The following is a 14,922-nucleotide window of genomic DNA, read 5'->3' as shown; positions in this document are numbered from 1 at the left end:
ACCCGGGAGGCAGAGCTTGCAGTGAGCCGAGATCGTGCCACTGCACTCCAGCCTGGGCAACAGAGCGAAACTCTATCTCAAAAAATAAATAAATAAATAAATGAAATTGGAACCCTACTGCACTGCATACACAAAAATCAATTCCAGTGTATAGAAGACCTAAGTGGAAAATTTGCAATACTTTTAAAAGCAAATAGTTATACATATTTATGACTTTGGGGAAGGAAGAGATTTTCTAAATATGACAGAAGCAGTGCAACTTGTAAAAGAAAATATTTAGCTGTATTAATATTTAAAACTGATGTTCAATAGAATAGACTGAAATAAGCAAAATTACAAACTGTAAACTTGAAGATTTTTAAGTATATTTGTTATGGGTAAGGGATTCATATCCCAGACTATTTAAAGAATTTCCACAAACAGAATGTAAAAAACAACCCAGTGGAAACATTAGCAAAACACTTGAACAAGTACTTGTAAGAAAATGAAAACCAAAAATTCGGTAGACATAAAAGGATTGTCAATATCATTAGTGAACAGAAATATATAATTAAACCTACAACAACATACTCTTTCAAAACTATCAGATTGACAAATATAGAAAACTGACAATCTGTTGGTGAAGGTGTAGAGCAAACAGAACCCTTGATTGAACACTGCTGGTAGCAATGTAAATTGGTAAAAGCCACTGTAAAAAAAGAAAAAAAAAGCACTCCCTAGTAAATCTAAAGATGCACATAATCCATAATCTATGATCCAGTATACATAATTATGTTCATAGTATATTCACAAATACATATAACCTGGTATGTTCGTACAAGGTAACCTCATGCAGTAGTAAAAATGAATGAATGGCAGCTGCGACAACATGGGTAGATCTCAAGAACATAATTTTGAGTAAACCAGTTCACGGCCAAATACATAGTATGTAATTTCACATTCACAATATTTGAAAGTGGTTGGGATGGAGTGGTTTTTCAAGGTATAAAGGAAGCAAAACTTTACCTCTCTTCTCTTAGGATTTTTCAGCTGAGCCTGAGAATTAAATTTACATAAAGCAAATCAAAAGGAGAAAAACATTTTTTTAAATGCAAGTTTTACATGGCAAGGAAGCCTTCATAAGACAATGAAAACCCAGAGACACAGTTATTGTTGCACATTTATATACTGAATTGGACAAAGAGTAGTAAATTGTGAAAAAGTAAGTTATATGGGGAGCTAGAAGAAAATATTTTAACAAGCTCTGGACAGAGTTTTCTCTGTCTCAACTTCCTGTCCTTGATGAAAAGAATGTTACTTCCCTTCTAATATAGAAAGGACATCTCTGGCATGGGGATTTCATCCCTTGCTCTTTAGAAGAAGAATGAAGGTGAAAGTGGTCCTCTTGCACCTGCTGTTTTCCGAGTACCTTTAACTCAAAATAGTCAATATAGGCTGGGCACAGTGGCTCACGCCTGTAATCCCAGCCCTTTGGGAGGCTGAGGCATTACGATGGCTTGAGGCCAGGAGTTAGAGAACAACCTGGGCAACATAGCAAGACCTCCATCTCTACAAAAATAATTTAAAAACTAGTCAGCCATGGGGGTGCATACCTGTAGTCCTAGCTACTCAGGAGGCTGAGGTGGGAAGATTGCTTGAGTCTAGGAGCTCTAGGCTGCAGTGAGCTATGATTGCACCACTACATTCCATCATGGGTGACAGAGGAAGACCCAGTCTCTAAATAAATAAATAAATAAATAAATGTCAATATGCCAGAGCAGCATATTTTTGAGTGGCATACTCTGAACTCCTTCAAAGGATAGTAACATACATGATAAAATTATAAAGAATATCACAGGAATGAAAAAGCCAAAATTAAAGATTATAAGTAACCATTAAGAAAGAGTGGTTATAATCAAAGTAGATACAGCAGACTTCTAAAGTGATAATATCCCTTTTAAACACAGATCTTCATTGGCTCATGATTTTTTATAACTTACCTACATCTTATAAATATTATTATGCCTCTATTCAAATTTGATAATTAAAAACTATAATAACTAATATCTAATGTTATATAAAAACAGAAATATATATGTCATAGTTTAGGAGAGATTGGAGTCATCAGGTTGGGTTCTCAGAAGAAATGAGATTTGAACTGAGATAAGTAATTTTCAAATAGGCAGAGGACATTCTGTTCAAGTTAAAGGATGGTAGTATTAGTATAGTGGATATTATTTTAGAATTTATGTGCTCATTTATCCATTTGTTCATTTGTCAAACATATTCATTATTTGCCCTTCAAACCTCACCAGTGTTTTTCAAACTGAATTCCACGGCACATGGAATTGGCTTAAAGATTACCAGAGAAAGAAAATAACAGAATTTTCATCCAAGATTCAGCCTTCGCAGGTCTACTTTGAACTGGGCCATATATTAGGATTCTGAAAAATATGTCATCTAGACAAAATATTTAAACCACTCTATTAAGCAGCTGCAATGCACCAGGCACCATGCTAGGTCTGAGTATTCAAAGATTAATCAACTCTACAACATGTTTACTAGTACTATTAATTTGAGGACTGCCTAGATGTGGATGTAGTTGGAGTAGAATTAGGTAAATACAAGTAAAGGATGACCACGTTCTAGGTACTCTGGAGGAAAGAAAGTCTAATTCAGGATGGTGAGGGTAGATGTCACTGAAGGCTTCACAGAAAAGGAGATATTTTAATATATCTGGAGGGTGAATGGTTCTTTCATCACATGGATAAGGAAAGGAAGTGCATTCCAGAAAATAAGAAAACAACTCTCTAACGGACCATATAATTAGAGTGAACATGTAATTTATCATCTAAGGGCACTTTTTAAAGCAGAAGGCCGCTGTTCATAATTATTCTAGGATAGCAGGTGTAAACCCAGCACTTGTCTTGGGCAAGCCAGAATGAATAGTTATTCTCCCTAGAATATATTAAACCCAAGGCTAAATCGAAGATTTTTAAATACTTTATGTAATAAAGAATGCAGGAAGCAAAGGCTCTTAGATACATAAACGATGAGTTAACTGGTTCCTGTTTTCCTTACATAGCCGAGTGTAAGTTCAGATGTTAGCCATAAATGAAAACAAATTTTGCAGCCGAATTCGGCAAGTTGCTGCTTTGTTTTTCCCCAAACTGTGACCTTTAATTAACATTGCTTTTGTAACATTGTGTTTCTAGATATAGGAGCTTGCCTTGTTATTTAAAACAAGCAGTGAAACAGAAACCTATTATGTTTCTAGATTGCCAGGGAACACTGAGAACAAAACTTTTTAATCAAATATACTAGCAATTTATTGCAGTGTACTTCTTGCCTTTATACCTTTGGCAGTTTCTCTGTAACATGATAGCAGACTGGTACCTGGGAGCTAAAAAGTTCCTCTTGTTGAAAGAGAAAGAGAACGAATAGAGAGATCAGGCATTTTCAGACACTTTCTGCCTGAACTTTTTCAGTCTTCAGGCTGACTTTGAGGGGGAAGAACAAGTAGGAGAAATTCCAAAGTGAGTCTCCATGGGGATCTTCAGCACTGGGTTCTCCCCTCAGACACCGCAATTGACCTCTCTTCTTTGTGTTTATTCCCTCAACTGAGCCTTCTCTTTTCATTGTTTCCTGCCCCTCGATTTTGAAAGGGTTGACCCAGACCCAGAAAAATTTAAGAAGTTTTAACTTGTGCCAACTTCCCTTGTATTAAACTTCCCTAAGGACATATGACATTTCTTAATGCACTCAGCATCCCTTTCCAGATAGAAGAAATGTTCACATACTTGCTCGGGGTACTTTTGCTGAGGTTTGTATTCAACTGAGTTTGCAGAAAACAAATTCCAAGTCTTAAATGCCCTGACCTTCCCTTAGTGCCAAGTTGAAACCATCAATAAAGAAAGAGGATTTCGCTACAGCGAATCCTATAGACACCCTCCCAGCAAAGCCACATTTTACCCTCCAGAGTGTCACAGCATAGGTGTTTGGTTGTGCACAACCCCACTCTCTGGAGAGAGTGGAATCATGGTTCCTCAAATGATTTAGAAATCAGCTTATGAGACTCACAAATTTCTCTTGTCCCTTGGGAAAATCTCTGTTGGCTCCAAATGAGCATTGCCTCTGTATTACTAACACTTAAAAGATTCCTCAAACATTGAAAGTAAATTGTGAAATTTTCAAGTGTGTTTCAGTATACAATGAGATAAGAAATTCAGTGTTATCCACATTCAGTTGGAATGAACAGTGACTGCCTTGCAATAAAACTTGGTATAGTGCTTTGTAATAGAGACTCAACTGCATTTCAGAAAAAGCACTTTATTTTCTCAATAATCCCTTTTCCTTTGCTGTTTGTATGTAAAAGCAGGTGATAAAGTAGATTAATGGACTTTCTGCACAGCATTTTAGTTGAGATGACTAGTGTAGACAAACCTACAGAGGAGCTCTCATTATGCCCACAACCACTTTTCTAAGAAGACTCACATGGTCCCACTCCTAAATTCTACACTCTGCTTGCAGCTCACATTATATTGCAATTTCCTCGTTGAGTTCTTAGATTTGTCATATTAAATTGCTCTACTATCATTTGAAGTAAGAGTTATGGCCAAGACGTGATCAGCTGACTCAAAAAAAAAAATGTCTAGGGCAGACAGTCAGTTCTGGAGATTCATGTGCATATAGAGCTGCTAGAATATAAGCTGGCTGTTCTGTCTTTATTGCGTATTACTTTCTTGTCTGTGTCAGAGCACAAAGAATTACTGTGGAGACTAAAAACATTGTCAGTTTCTAATCCCAATCTTCTTATACACAAACACATAAAGAGTTACCTCATTTTTCTATTTCATGCTCCTGGTCTACCTTTCTTACCTCTCTTGTTTCTAAATTTTTACATTTCAAAGACATGAATAAACATATGTAGCTGTGTGGTGGTGTGCTGGAATGCTTCATGAATTGTGGATGTTCAAAGCTAAAATATCCAGCAAAGAAGTAAAATATTTAGTCAATTAAATTCAACAAGCATTTATGGAGCACAATGAGAGTGTTAGATTTTAGATGGCTAAAGTGAGAATACAAAAGCGATGTAGGCCAATTATCTACAGTAAAAGCAGCATTCCTACATAAAGGAGCATGGACAATTCTGCAGGAGACTGGATAAAGCTTTGCTTAATTTTTGTTGTTTTTGTTTTGAGATGAGGTCTCGCTCTGTTGCCCAAGCTGGAGTGCAGTTGCAGTGGTGTAACCTTGGCTCACTGCAGCCTCAATCTCCCAGGCTCAAGTGGTCCTCCCACCTCAGCCTCCCGAGTAGCTGGGACTACAGGCACGCATGCACCACCACACCTGGCTAAATTTTGTATTTTTTGTGGAGACAGGGTTGTGCCATGTTGCCCAAGCTATTCTGGAACTGTTGGGCTCAAGAGACCTGCCCACTTCGGCCTCCCAAAGTGCTGAGATTACAGGCGTGAGCCACCGCGCTTAGTCATCTTTGGTTAATTTTGACTAGAAATACTGAGGAAGACTTCATTGAAAGAGGTGTCAGTGAAAAATAGCTTTGAAGTGGGACAGAGGTCTTGACAGAAAGAAGGGATTACCCTTCTGTATATTTGCTTTTGTTGATATCAGACATCCAAAATCTTGAAACTAACTCGCCTATATTTTTTTCATTTAAATCCTTTTACATTGTGTACAGACAACCATAGTACCCAAGAATGTTATAAGATGATACACAATGAATGTGCATGTGCACACACACAAATGTTTAAATGGTGTTTTTACTATTTAAAGGAGATAAGATTAATGGCTGTCATTCCTTACTCCCATTATGAATTTGGATCAGTTTTCTTTGTACTGCTGTATTTCTTAATTTTTAACATTCTGATGTAAATGCTACTGTGATACTCCTGGTAATTCACAAACTCCTACTATGCTATTTTCATTAGTTAATATTGTGTGTAAGATTTGTGGGGGTAAACAGATAAGACAGTCACTGAGTTGTATTAGTGCCAAAGTTCTTAAGTATTTAATTGACTTCTGAAAAGAGTCAAGATAAGCTCACTGTTTGAAATGGTGTTGGTTGTAAAATGCAACAAAAACAAAAACATAGGTCTTAATTACCAAAACTTTGCTGTTAAAATGTGTGAGTCCTACTAAACCTACTTTACTGGGCTAAATACTCTAGTCACATACATAGGTGATCCAGGTAAATAAACAGAAGGACAAAAACAAACAAACACACAAAAAAACCTCTCTTTGCCCCGATTATCTAATGGTCTAATCTGCAGTTTCCTGGGATGGTTGATTGATGTTTGTGTGCCAGTGGTGAAGGAGCTCTTCAAAGTGATCCAAGGTTAAGGCAGGTTTGGTCCCCACGGCAGCTCAAGATCAATAGAGTTCCTCTCCTTTACAGCCAGCCATTGTAGTCATATTAAGGAATAAATCAAAGCAACTCTGCTGCAGTTTCATCAGATACTCAGCAATCTACCTGGAAATAGTATATGCTGTCATCTGTATAGACCCATTTAAAGAATGATTGCAAACTAGAAAGACTTTTACTAACAAGCCCTGTTTGAAGAAAGTTGCACAGGTGCTATGAGAAATCTGTGGCCGGACTTCAAAACGGTGAAGTGTTTGTACCATAATAAGTAGTCAGAAAAACAGTTATTAAAATTTTAATATCATTGTTTACTTTAAAAGACATGTTATTTCCATAAGCTCTTAAGATGTTACCATTGCTGGGTAGAGCATTTCTAACTTCTTAATCATGCTTTTTAAAAAAAGTCACAAATGATTTTTCATGCTATTTATAGTTTGTATATATTTTAGACAATTCAAAAATATTGATTAATATGACAAGACTTTATCTACTGGCATTTTTATACTATAGGTGGAAGTTAAATGGAACAGATGTTGACATTGGTATGGATTTCCGCTACAGTGTTGTTGAAGGCAGCTTGTTGATCAATAACCCCAATAAAACCCAAGATGCTGGAACGTACCAGTGCACAGCAACAAACTCGTTTGGAACAATTGTTAGCAGAGAAGCAAAGCTTCAGTTTGCTTGTAAGTAGCAATTATATAATGCTGCAAATGTTACTTTGAGTTTGTTTACCATTATACCAATACGCTTTTATAGCAGTTTCATTTTAGAGACTAGATTTTAATTTGTTACATGATCATCTTTACTCTTTTTCACGTTTTGGAAATAATTTTGTTTGTAGGATAAACTGTAAATCTAACTGAGGAGATATATTCTTCTACTTTAATAAGGATTGAGATAGTTTGATTGTATGATAATTTGATTATATGATGCTTTCTTTATATACAAATAAATTCACACACTGAGATTGACACATGTATAAATTTATGTAAACAACAAATTTTACACACACACACATTTTAAATAGAATGTGTATAAGCAAGAAATTGAACTGCCAGTAATTTAGTAGAGAATAAGAGAAGTACTTTAACCATAAAGGTCAGAGCTGGAAAAAAACTGAGTAGTCAATTAATCCTATAATTCTCGAATTGTTTCTTATTTCATAGGCTAGAAAAAATTTAAAGCGACTGCAATAATGACAAAAAAATGGAGACAAAGTGTTATCCACCTTTGATATTTCCAGTTTAGAATGTTTAAAAAAACAAATAACCATATCTTAAGACCACCATTTAACAAAAGTCCATGAATGTGTGAAAGAAAGTGGAATTTAGAAATCACAATTTGAAAATAAAATCCATAGGCAAGAGCAGTTAGCATACATTTTAGCATAGCCACCTTCAAGGATTGATGTTCAGCTACACTTTTAAGGGTTTATGTATTTGCATGTGATTATGTATTTCCTTGTGTGAAATTCCAACTCATATAGCAGTGCATGTTGGCATTAGCCAAAGGTTTCATAAAGTCTGCTGGCAGTAACACTGTAGAATATTCTCATTAACAAAGTCCTCTCCAGGAACTCAACATCAAATGTACCTAATATCCAGTTCTTAATCTATTAATGCCATTTGGTGGCATTTTTATAAGTTGAGAAATGAATTTTCTAAGTATTATGTATATGCAAGGCTCCAGGATTATTTGGTTAGTGAATGTCTCTTGAGATAGTCTTCTAAATATTCTTAGGTGTTCAGAATAATAGGAGAATAATATGTGCGATTGAATATAACAGAACCAAAGTATTTATTTCTCTTGGTTTAATACAAGTCTTATATCTATATTTATTTTTTAGTAATGACAAATCTTGCTGAATTAATTTTTGGAAATAACCATAGAATCATGTACTCTCAGAGCAGGGGAATATCTCAGTATTTAATAAATCTTGTAATTCTTTGAATTTTGGATGTCATAGTGTAGGAAATTTTTAACACAGTCACACCAAAAAAAAAAAAAAAAAAATGGAGATAGAGATACTATACCCGGGCCGGGCACGGTGGCTCATGACTGTAATCCCAGCACTTTGGGAGGCCTAGGCGGGCAGATCACGAGGTCAGGAGATTGAGATTATCCTGGCTAACACGGTGAAACCCTGTCTCTACTAAAAATACAAAAAATTAGCTGGGTGTGGTGGTGGGCACCTGTAGTCCCAGCTACTGCGGAGGCTGAGGCAGGAGAATGGCATGAACCCGGGAGGTGGAACTTGCAGTGAGCCGAGATTGCAGCACTGCACTCCAGCCTGGGTGACAGAGCAAGACTCCGTCTCAAAAAAACAGAAATACTATACCCAGACTTTTTTATTACTAGCTTACATTTAAAAAAACAAATTACCAGCTTTTAAGATTATCCTTTTGTGAAAGACCAGGCATTTTACTACCAAAACATCAGAAAGATGGAATCTCATATTCAAGGACAGTCATTTAAATAGAATAGTTTAACCAAAAAAAAAAGATCTACCACTTAGTTTGCGGTGGGTTGACTTGAGGACCTACCAGGAAATGGAATCCAGTTTGCTTATTCCACTTCATGTGTGATGTTGGCATTCCTCCCACCCTCAAAATCCTGCGCTGATCATCATTTGGTTTGAAAAATTCTAGTGACAGAAAGTTCACCAATTCATCACAAGGCACCTTGGGCCACAGTAGACTGCTCTAGTTGTTCAAAAATACAAAAACAAACTTGACATCTCTTTCTTAAAATTGAGCCAAATATCTAAATTTCTATCACATTCACTCCCAGTTCTTACTATGAGATGCTAGTTACTCTTCAAATATGTGAAGATATGATCATGTCCCTTGTCCCATAAATTCTTTTCTTCCCCATTTACTTAATCCACAGCCATATTCTTCACAATACACTCAACTATGTTAATTCATCTATTGTAGTCTTATGGAAATGCACAGAATTCCATATATGTGCCTTAACTTTTTCTGAGGACACTGGGAACAATAGTATCTCATGATGTGAACTTTTTTTCAGTTAATGAAGCTGACAATAATATTTATTTAATCTTCATTTTTAAGTACCATTGTAACTTTATTTTAAGCATATAATCATGTAAAATCTGAGAAAGGATTTCTTATAAATTTCTATTCATCCAGAGCTACCCAACCATGTTGTTTTATTAACCTAAATTCGGAGTATTATATTTACCCCTAATAAATTCATGTTCTGAGTAGTGACCCTTTGTTCCATCATATTTGAAATTGTTTTAAGTTTTTTTTTTCAATCTGACATATTGATTGTTCTCCTAGTTTAGTGTCAGCAGAAAATTTGATAAGTGTGTCTCCATTCAAATAATTGATACAACATGTTGACCAAGACAGGGCAGCATGTCACTAGAGAATTTCCACTAAAATGAAATTAAACCTTTAATTTAATATTATTTGGACACTCTTGTTCAACCAGCTACAAATTTAGCCAAATATACTATAATTGAACTCCAGTTTCACCCACATGGTTTTAAAGTAGTGACAATCTTTGCTAAAGCCTTGCTAAAAATCAAGTCGTATTGTTTCTACAACATCCAGTCCTGCCTGCTCTCTCTGCATCTTCTTGAGCTTTTCCTTAACCATTTATCATAAAACTGCCAGAGTAATCTTTTAAAAAATGTAAATTAGATCATCCCGCTTTCCTGCTTTATGCTTTCTAATGTACTTAGAATAAATCTCAAACTCATTACCATGGTCTCATTTTAATTTCTCAAAAATGACAAATTATTTTTTGCAACAGGGTCATGATACTTTTGTTCCCTCTGCCTGATAAGCTTTTCTCATGATCTTTCACGCAGCAGACGTCTCATGATCCTCACTTCTCAATTTAGGTATGACCTCCTAAGAGAAAGTTTCCATGTCACCCTAACATAACAAGCAATTTCCATCATTTCTCGTCCTCTCTGCCGACCTTCTTCCAGCCCTCTGCTTTTACATAACAGTATCTTTTACTTACCAGAATTTTTTTTTTTCTTAAAGACTGAGTCTTGCTCCGTTGTCCTAGCTGGAGTGCAGTGGTGCGACCTCAGCTCACTGCAAGCTCCACCTCCGGGGTTCAAGCTATTCTGCATCAGCCTCCAAAGTAGCTGGGATTACAGGCCCACACCACCACGCCCAGATAAGTTTTTTGTATTTTTAGTAGAGACGGAGTTTCACCATATTGTCCAGGCTGGTTTCGAACTCCTGCCCTCAAGTGATCCACCCGCCTCAACCTCCCAACATCATGAGATTACACCATGCCCGGCTCAATTTACCAGCATTTAATACAATCTAGAATGATTGTATATTTACTTTTTTCTCATTTATTATTTCACTCCTATGGCAGAACATGTATTTTAAGAGAACTGAGACTATCTTGTCCATCCTTGTATTTCCTAGCCATTTATATGTTTGAATAAAGGAATTGCTGTGTTACATGCCCATTCAGTAACACAACAAAGAAAATATATGTATAAAGTTAATTTGAGGATGAGGTATTTTTATATACCCAAACCCACCCTTTCTAGTCTAGTAATTTTCTAGAGTTTATCTTCTTGATCATCGATCCATAGTTTCTAGATGTTTTTCCCTATCTTTTTAAAATTAAAAGAAAATCAAAAGACGTTGCCTGTATTCAGCATTCACTTTCAATTGGTTAAGATAAAATCCTTTTCTTCAGTGAATTAATAAAAGTGAGGCAGGACAGTGACATCTTTTGAATGTTACTAGTTTCTGTGACTCCACGTATTGTCATAGTCATTGAAGGAAAAAAAAAATGTTGCTTTTTGGCCACACTTACTGCACTATACCATGCAAGTGAGAATATTTCTTCCTCTTTAATCATACGATTGTATGGTTGAAAAAGACATTAAAGGTCTCCTGGCCTGTATCTTTTTAAAAATGAAATTGAAGATTAGAGTAACTGAATTAGTCGTTGTTAATACACAGTTAATAAGTTACAGAGCCACGGAAAGGCAGTCTTCAGCTCCCAGTTTCATGCATGCTGGTCCTACTTTGCTTTAGATTCACTCTAATTTATAAGAAAAACAACCCTTCACTTTTATTTACCGTGTTACAATTTTCAAATCTCATTTATATACTTTCTATAATTTTATTCAGAAGATAGTCTTATAAGGTAGACAGTATTTCTATTGATTATTAAAAATGTTTTCATGCTGCTTTTGTGCACAGGATTTAGTCATGTCTTGTAGTAGCATTTAGCATTTTTAAGTTGAATTAATTCACATAAGCAAAATTTATAGCTAACTAGAGATGAGACCGCTAAGAACTTGCTCTTCCTCTCACTTTTTTAAGTCAATATATTTAGAATAGAAATCCTTCCTTGATTAAATAAGGATAGCATAATTTAAGTCCCCCTTGATGAGATATGGATAAGCATACATTATTGTCATGTAATTGGGAGCACATTTGGCTTTTCAGTCTCTCTGCAGTATTAAGCCATCAGCAATCACTTCCCTCACTGTCACTTAGCCTACTACCATACCCTTTCTACCTTTTAGTCCTTCTGTTTCACCTAGGGCTACAAATATGATTGACTAGATCCTCTGTGCCTGGCACTTAATAAACTTGAAATATGAATAAGAATTAGACATTAAAGTCATCATGCCATATGTGGGGCATAAGGAATGAGTTGAACCACTGAGTCAAGCCTATTCTGATGGTCCTTTGGAGTGAATTGGAGGTGAAAGCAAGCATTCTCACCTTGAGGTTGTTACAGAAGATGGTTGACATCTTAATTCCTTGTAAGGAATTTGTGTGGGGGAAGCGTTGGCCCACATTAAAAAGATGCTCATGGCCGGACGCAATGGCTCATGCCTGTAATCCCAGCACTTTGGGAGGCTGAGGTGGGCGGATCACGAGGTCAGGAGATCGAGACCATCCTGGCTAACACAGTGAAACCCCATCTCTACTAAAAAAATACCAAAAAAAAAAAAATTAGCCTTGCGTGGTGGTGGGCGCCTGTAGTCCCAGCTACTTGGGAGGCTGAGGCAGGAGAATGGCGTGAACCCAGCAGGCAGAGCTTGCACTGAGCCGAGATCACACCACTGCACTCCAGCCTGGGTGACAGAGCAAGACTCCGTCTCAAAAAAAAAAAAAAATGCTCATGTGTGGAATGAATCGACAAGCCCTCAGAGTTCACTTGTATCCTGGAAAGTCAGCGTGAGACTACACGCAGCTTCATGAAGTGTTTCAAAGGAAAGCTCCTTTGAGCTTAAGCATGGCTCCCCAACCTTCATTCACTCTACACTCCCTTTTGTCCCGGAGCAAAACCAAGTTGAATATTTTAAAAAATTCTTCCATAGATGAATAAATCAGAAGATAAGGCCTAAAGTGGAGGAGATTTCAGTTCGTTATTTGCACACCTTAACGAAGGGGATGTTTCCAGAGGTTGTGTCTGTACAGAATGAAGTGCTATAGCCCCATTACCCTAGCTGCCCACTTTTGCAGCCCAGCATCCCGGTCTAAATCTGCCTGAGGATCTTTGTGTACAGTCACTCAACAGAGCAATTTTTCTCGGTCATATAAACATGGATATTTATTTTAAAAAATAAATTTCAGTACATGCCCCTACACTGAAATAATACAAATCATTTTTTTTTTAACTTATTAACGTGGACTTGAGAAGATGAGATGTTATATTGACTAAGTTTAGATGGCATGAAACGTTAATTGTTCCATTTCATTCTATGTGTCCTGTGTCTCTAGAATTCCAGCTTCTCAACACCACTACACTTCCCTTTTAGGGTTGTTAGGAAGATTACGTTGTAAAGCATATGTAAAATCCCAGAATCATTTCCAGCATAGGAAAGTTACACAATAACTGCTTCTGTGTTTTCTTGTCTGTTCTCTCTTCCATTCCCCTTTCTGTCCCTCCATGTACTGTCTTTTTAAAATAACTATCACTTACAAAAATTTAACTGACTCATAGTAACTGCATGTATTTATGGGTTACAGTGTGATACTTCAATAGCTGTATGCAATGTGTAAATGATCAAATCAGAGTAATTAGCATACTCATCACCTCATACAACTAAACTATCATTTCTTCGTGTTGGGAACATGCAAAATTCTCTCATCTGAAAATTAGAGTAAATTGATTTTTTGTTGTTTTTGTTTTGTGTTTGTTGAGGCAGAGTCTCGCTCTGTCACGCAGGCTGGAGTGCAGTGGCACAATCGTGGCTCACTGCAACCTCCACCTCCTGGGTTCAAGCGATTTTCCTGCCTCAGCCTCCCACATAGCTGGGAATACAGACACCCACCACCATGCCCAAATAATGTTTCTATTTTTAGTAGAGACAGGGTTTCACCATGTTGACCAGGCTGGTCTCGAACTCCTGACCTCAGGTGATCTGCCCATCTGGACCTCCCAAAGTGCTGGGATTACAGGCGTGAGCCACCGTGCCTGGCTGAGTAAATTGTTCTTAACTGTAGTCACCCTGCAGTACTAGAGAGCCCAAGAACTTACCCCTTCTATCTAGCTGTAATTTTTTATCTGTTAACCAGCCTTTCCCTGTCCCTCCTCCCTTCCCCACCTCTAGTTACCACTCTTCTACTCTCTATTCTAATTCTGTCTTACTAAATAAGACCAACTTATTTAGCTTCCATGTACAGTTGAGAATATGTGGCATTTATCTTTCTGTGCTTGGCTTATTTCATTTAGCATAATGCCCTCCAGATTCATCCATGTTGCCATAAATGACAGGATTTCATTCTTTTTATGGCTGAATAATATTCCATTATATATATATATCTCATTTTCTTCATTCATTCATCCATTGAGGGGCACTTAGGTTGATTCCATATTTTGGCTATTGTCAATAGTGCTGCAATAAATATGAAAGTGCCAATATATCTTTGATATATTGATTTCCTTTCTTTGAATATATAGCCAGTTGTGGAATTGCTGGATCATATGAATAACTACCATTTTATACCTAAGTATAGTTGATAAGAGCACAAGCCCTGGAGTCAGACCCCTTGGATTCAAATTCAGCTTCTATAATTTTGTGAGCTTGAACAAGATACTTCTTTCTGCCTCAGGTTGTTTACCTCCTTTGTTGTAAGGATCAAATCAATTAATAATTGTAAACCTCCTAAATCATTGTTTAGCACATAGTCAGGGCTTCATAAATGTCACAATGTTATTACTCTATGTTGAATACTATACTAAGTACTTTGGAAGCATTATTCCATTTAGTTCTCAACACAAGCCAAAGAAGTTTAGATATTATTTTTATTTTATAAGTGAAGAACATGAAAATTAATGAAGTGAAATAACTTTCACCAAGGATACAGCAGTGGGAGAAGGGACCAGCATAGGAACTTGGTCACCTGAGTCTTGAGCCTGTTATATGGCATTTTACATACAAGGGTTCCCTTATGCTGTGAAAAACTACGTTTTACCAGTGAAATTTATGTTTAAACTGTAGATTTTGGTGGTTGGTGAAATGTTTCCTTTGTACACAAACTTGAATTTTTTGTTGCATTTACAACATTTGATATAGTAAGTACATC

The 14,922-nt window shown here is 36.6% G+C and overlaps 1 protein-coding gene across 1 annotated transcript in view; it reads left to right on the top strand.

The window, feature by feature from the left end:
• The window catches only part of CNTN4 (contactin 4), a 998,936-nt gene that overhangs the window by 666,309 nt on the left and 317,705 nt on the right, over positions 1-14,922 (top strand). Inside the window, exon 6 of the mRNA XM_025375521.1 lies at positions 6,872-7,047. Within this exon, the coding sequence (XP_025231306.1) occupies positions 6,872-7,047 (176 nt within the window). The remainder of the gene's footprint in view (positions 1-6,871; positions 7,048-14,922) is intronic.

This window comes from Theropithecus gelada, chromosome 2 (assembly GCF_003255815.1).
Source record: "Theropithecus gelada isolate Dixy chromosome 2, Tgel_1.0, whole genome shotgun sequence".
NCBI classification, from domain to species: domain Eukaryota; kingdom Metazoa; phylum Chordata; class Mammalia; order Primates; family Cercopithecidae; genus Theropithecus; species Theropithecus gelada.
The sequence above is the reverse complement of the archived record's forward strand: the minus strand, read 5'-3'. Positions and strand labels throughout refer to the sequence as shown.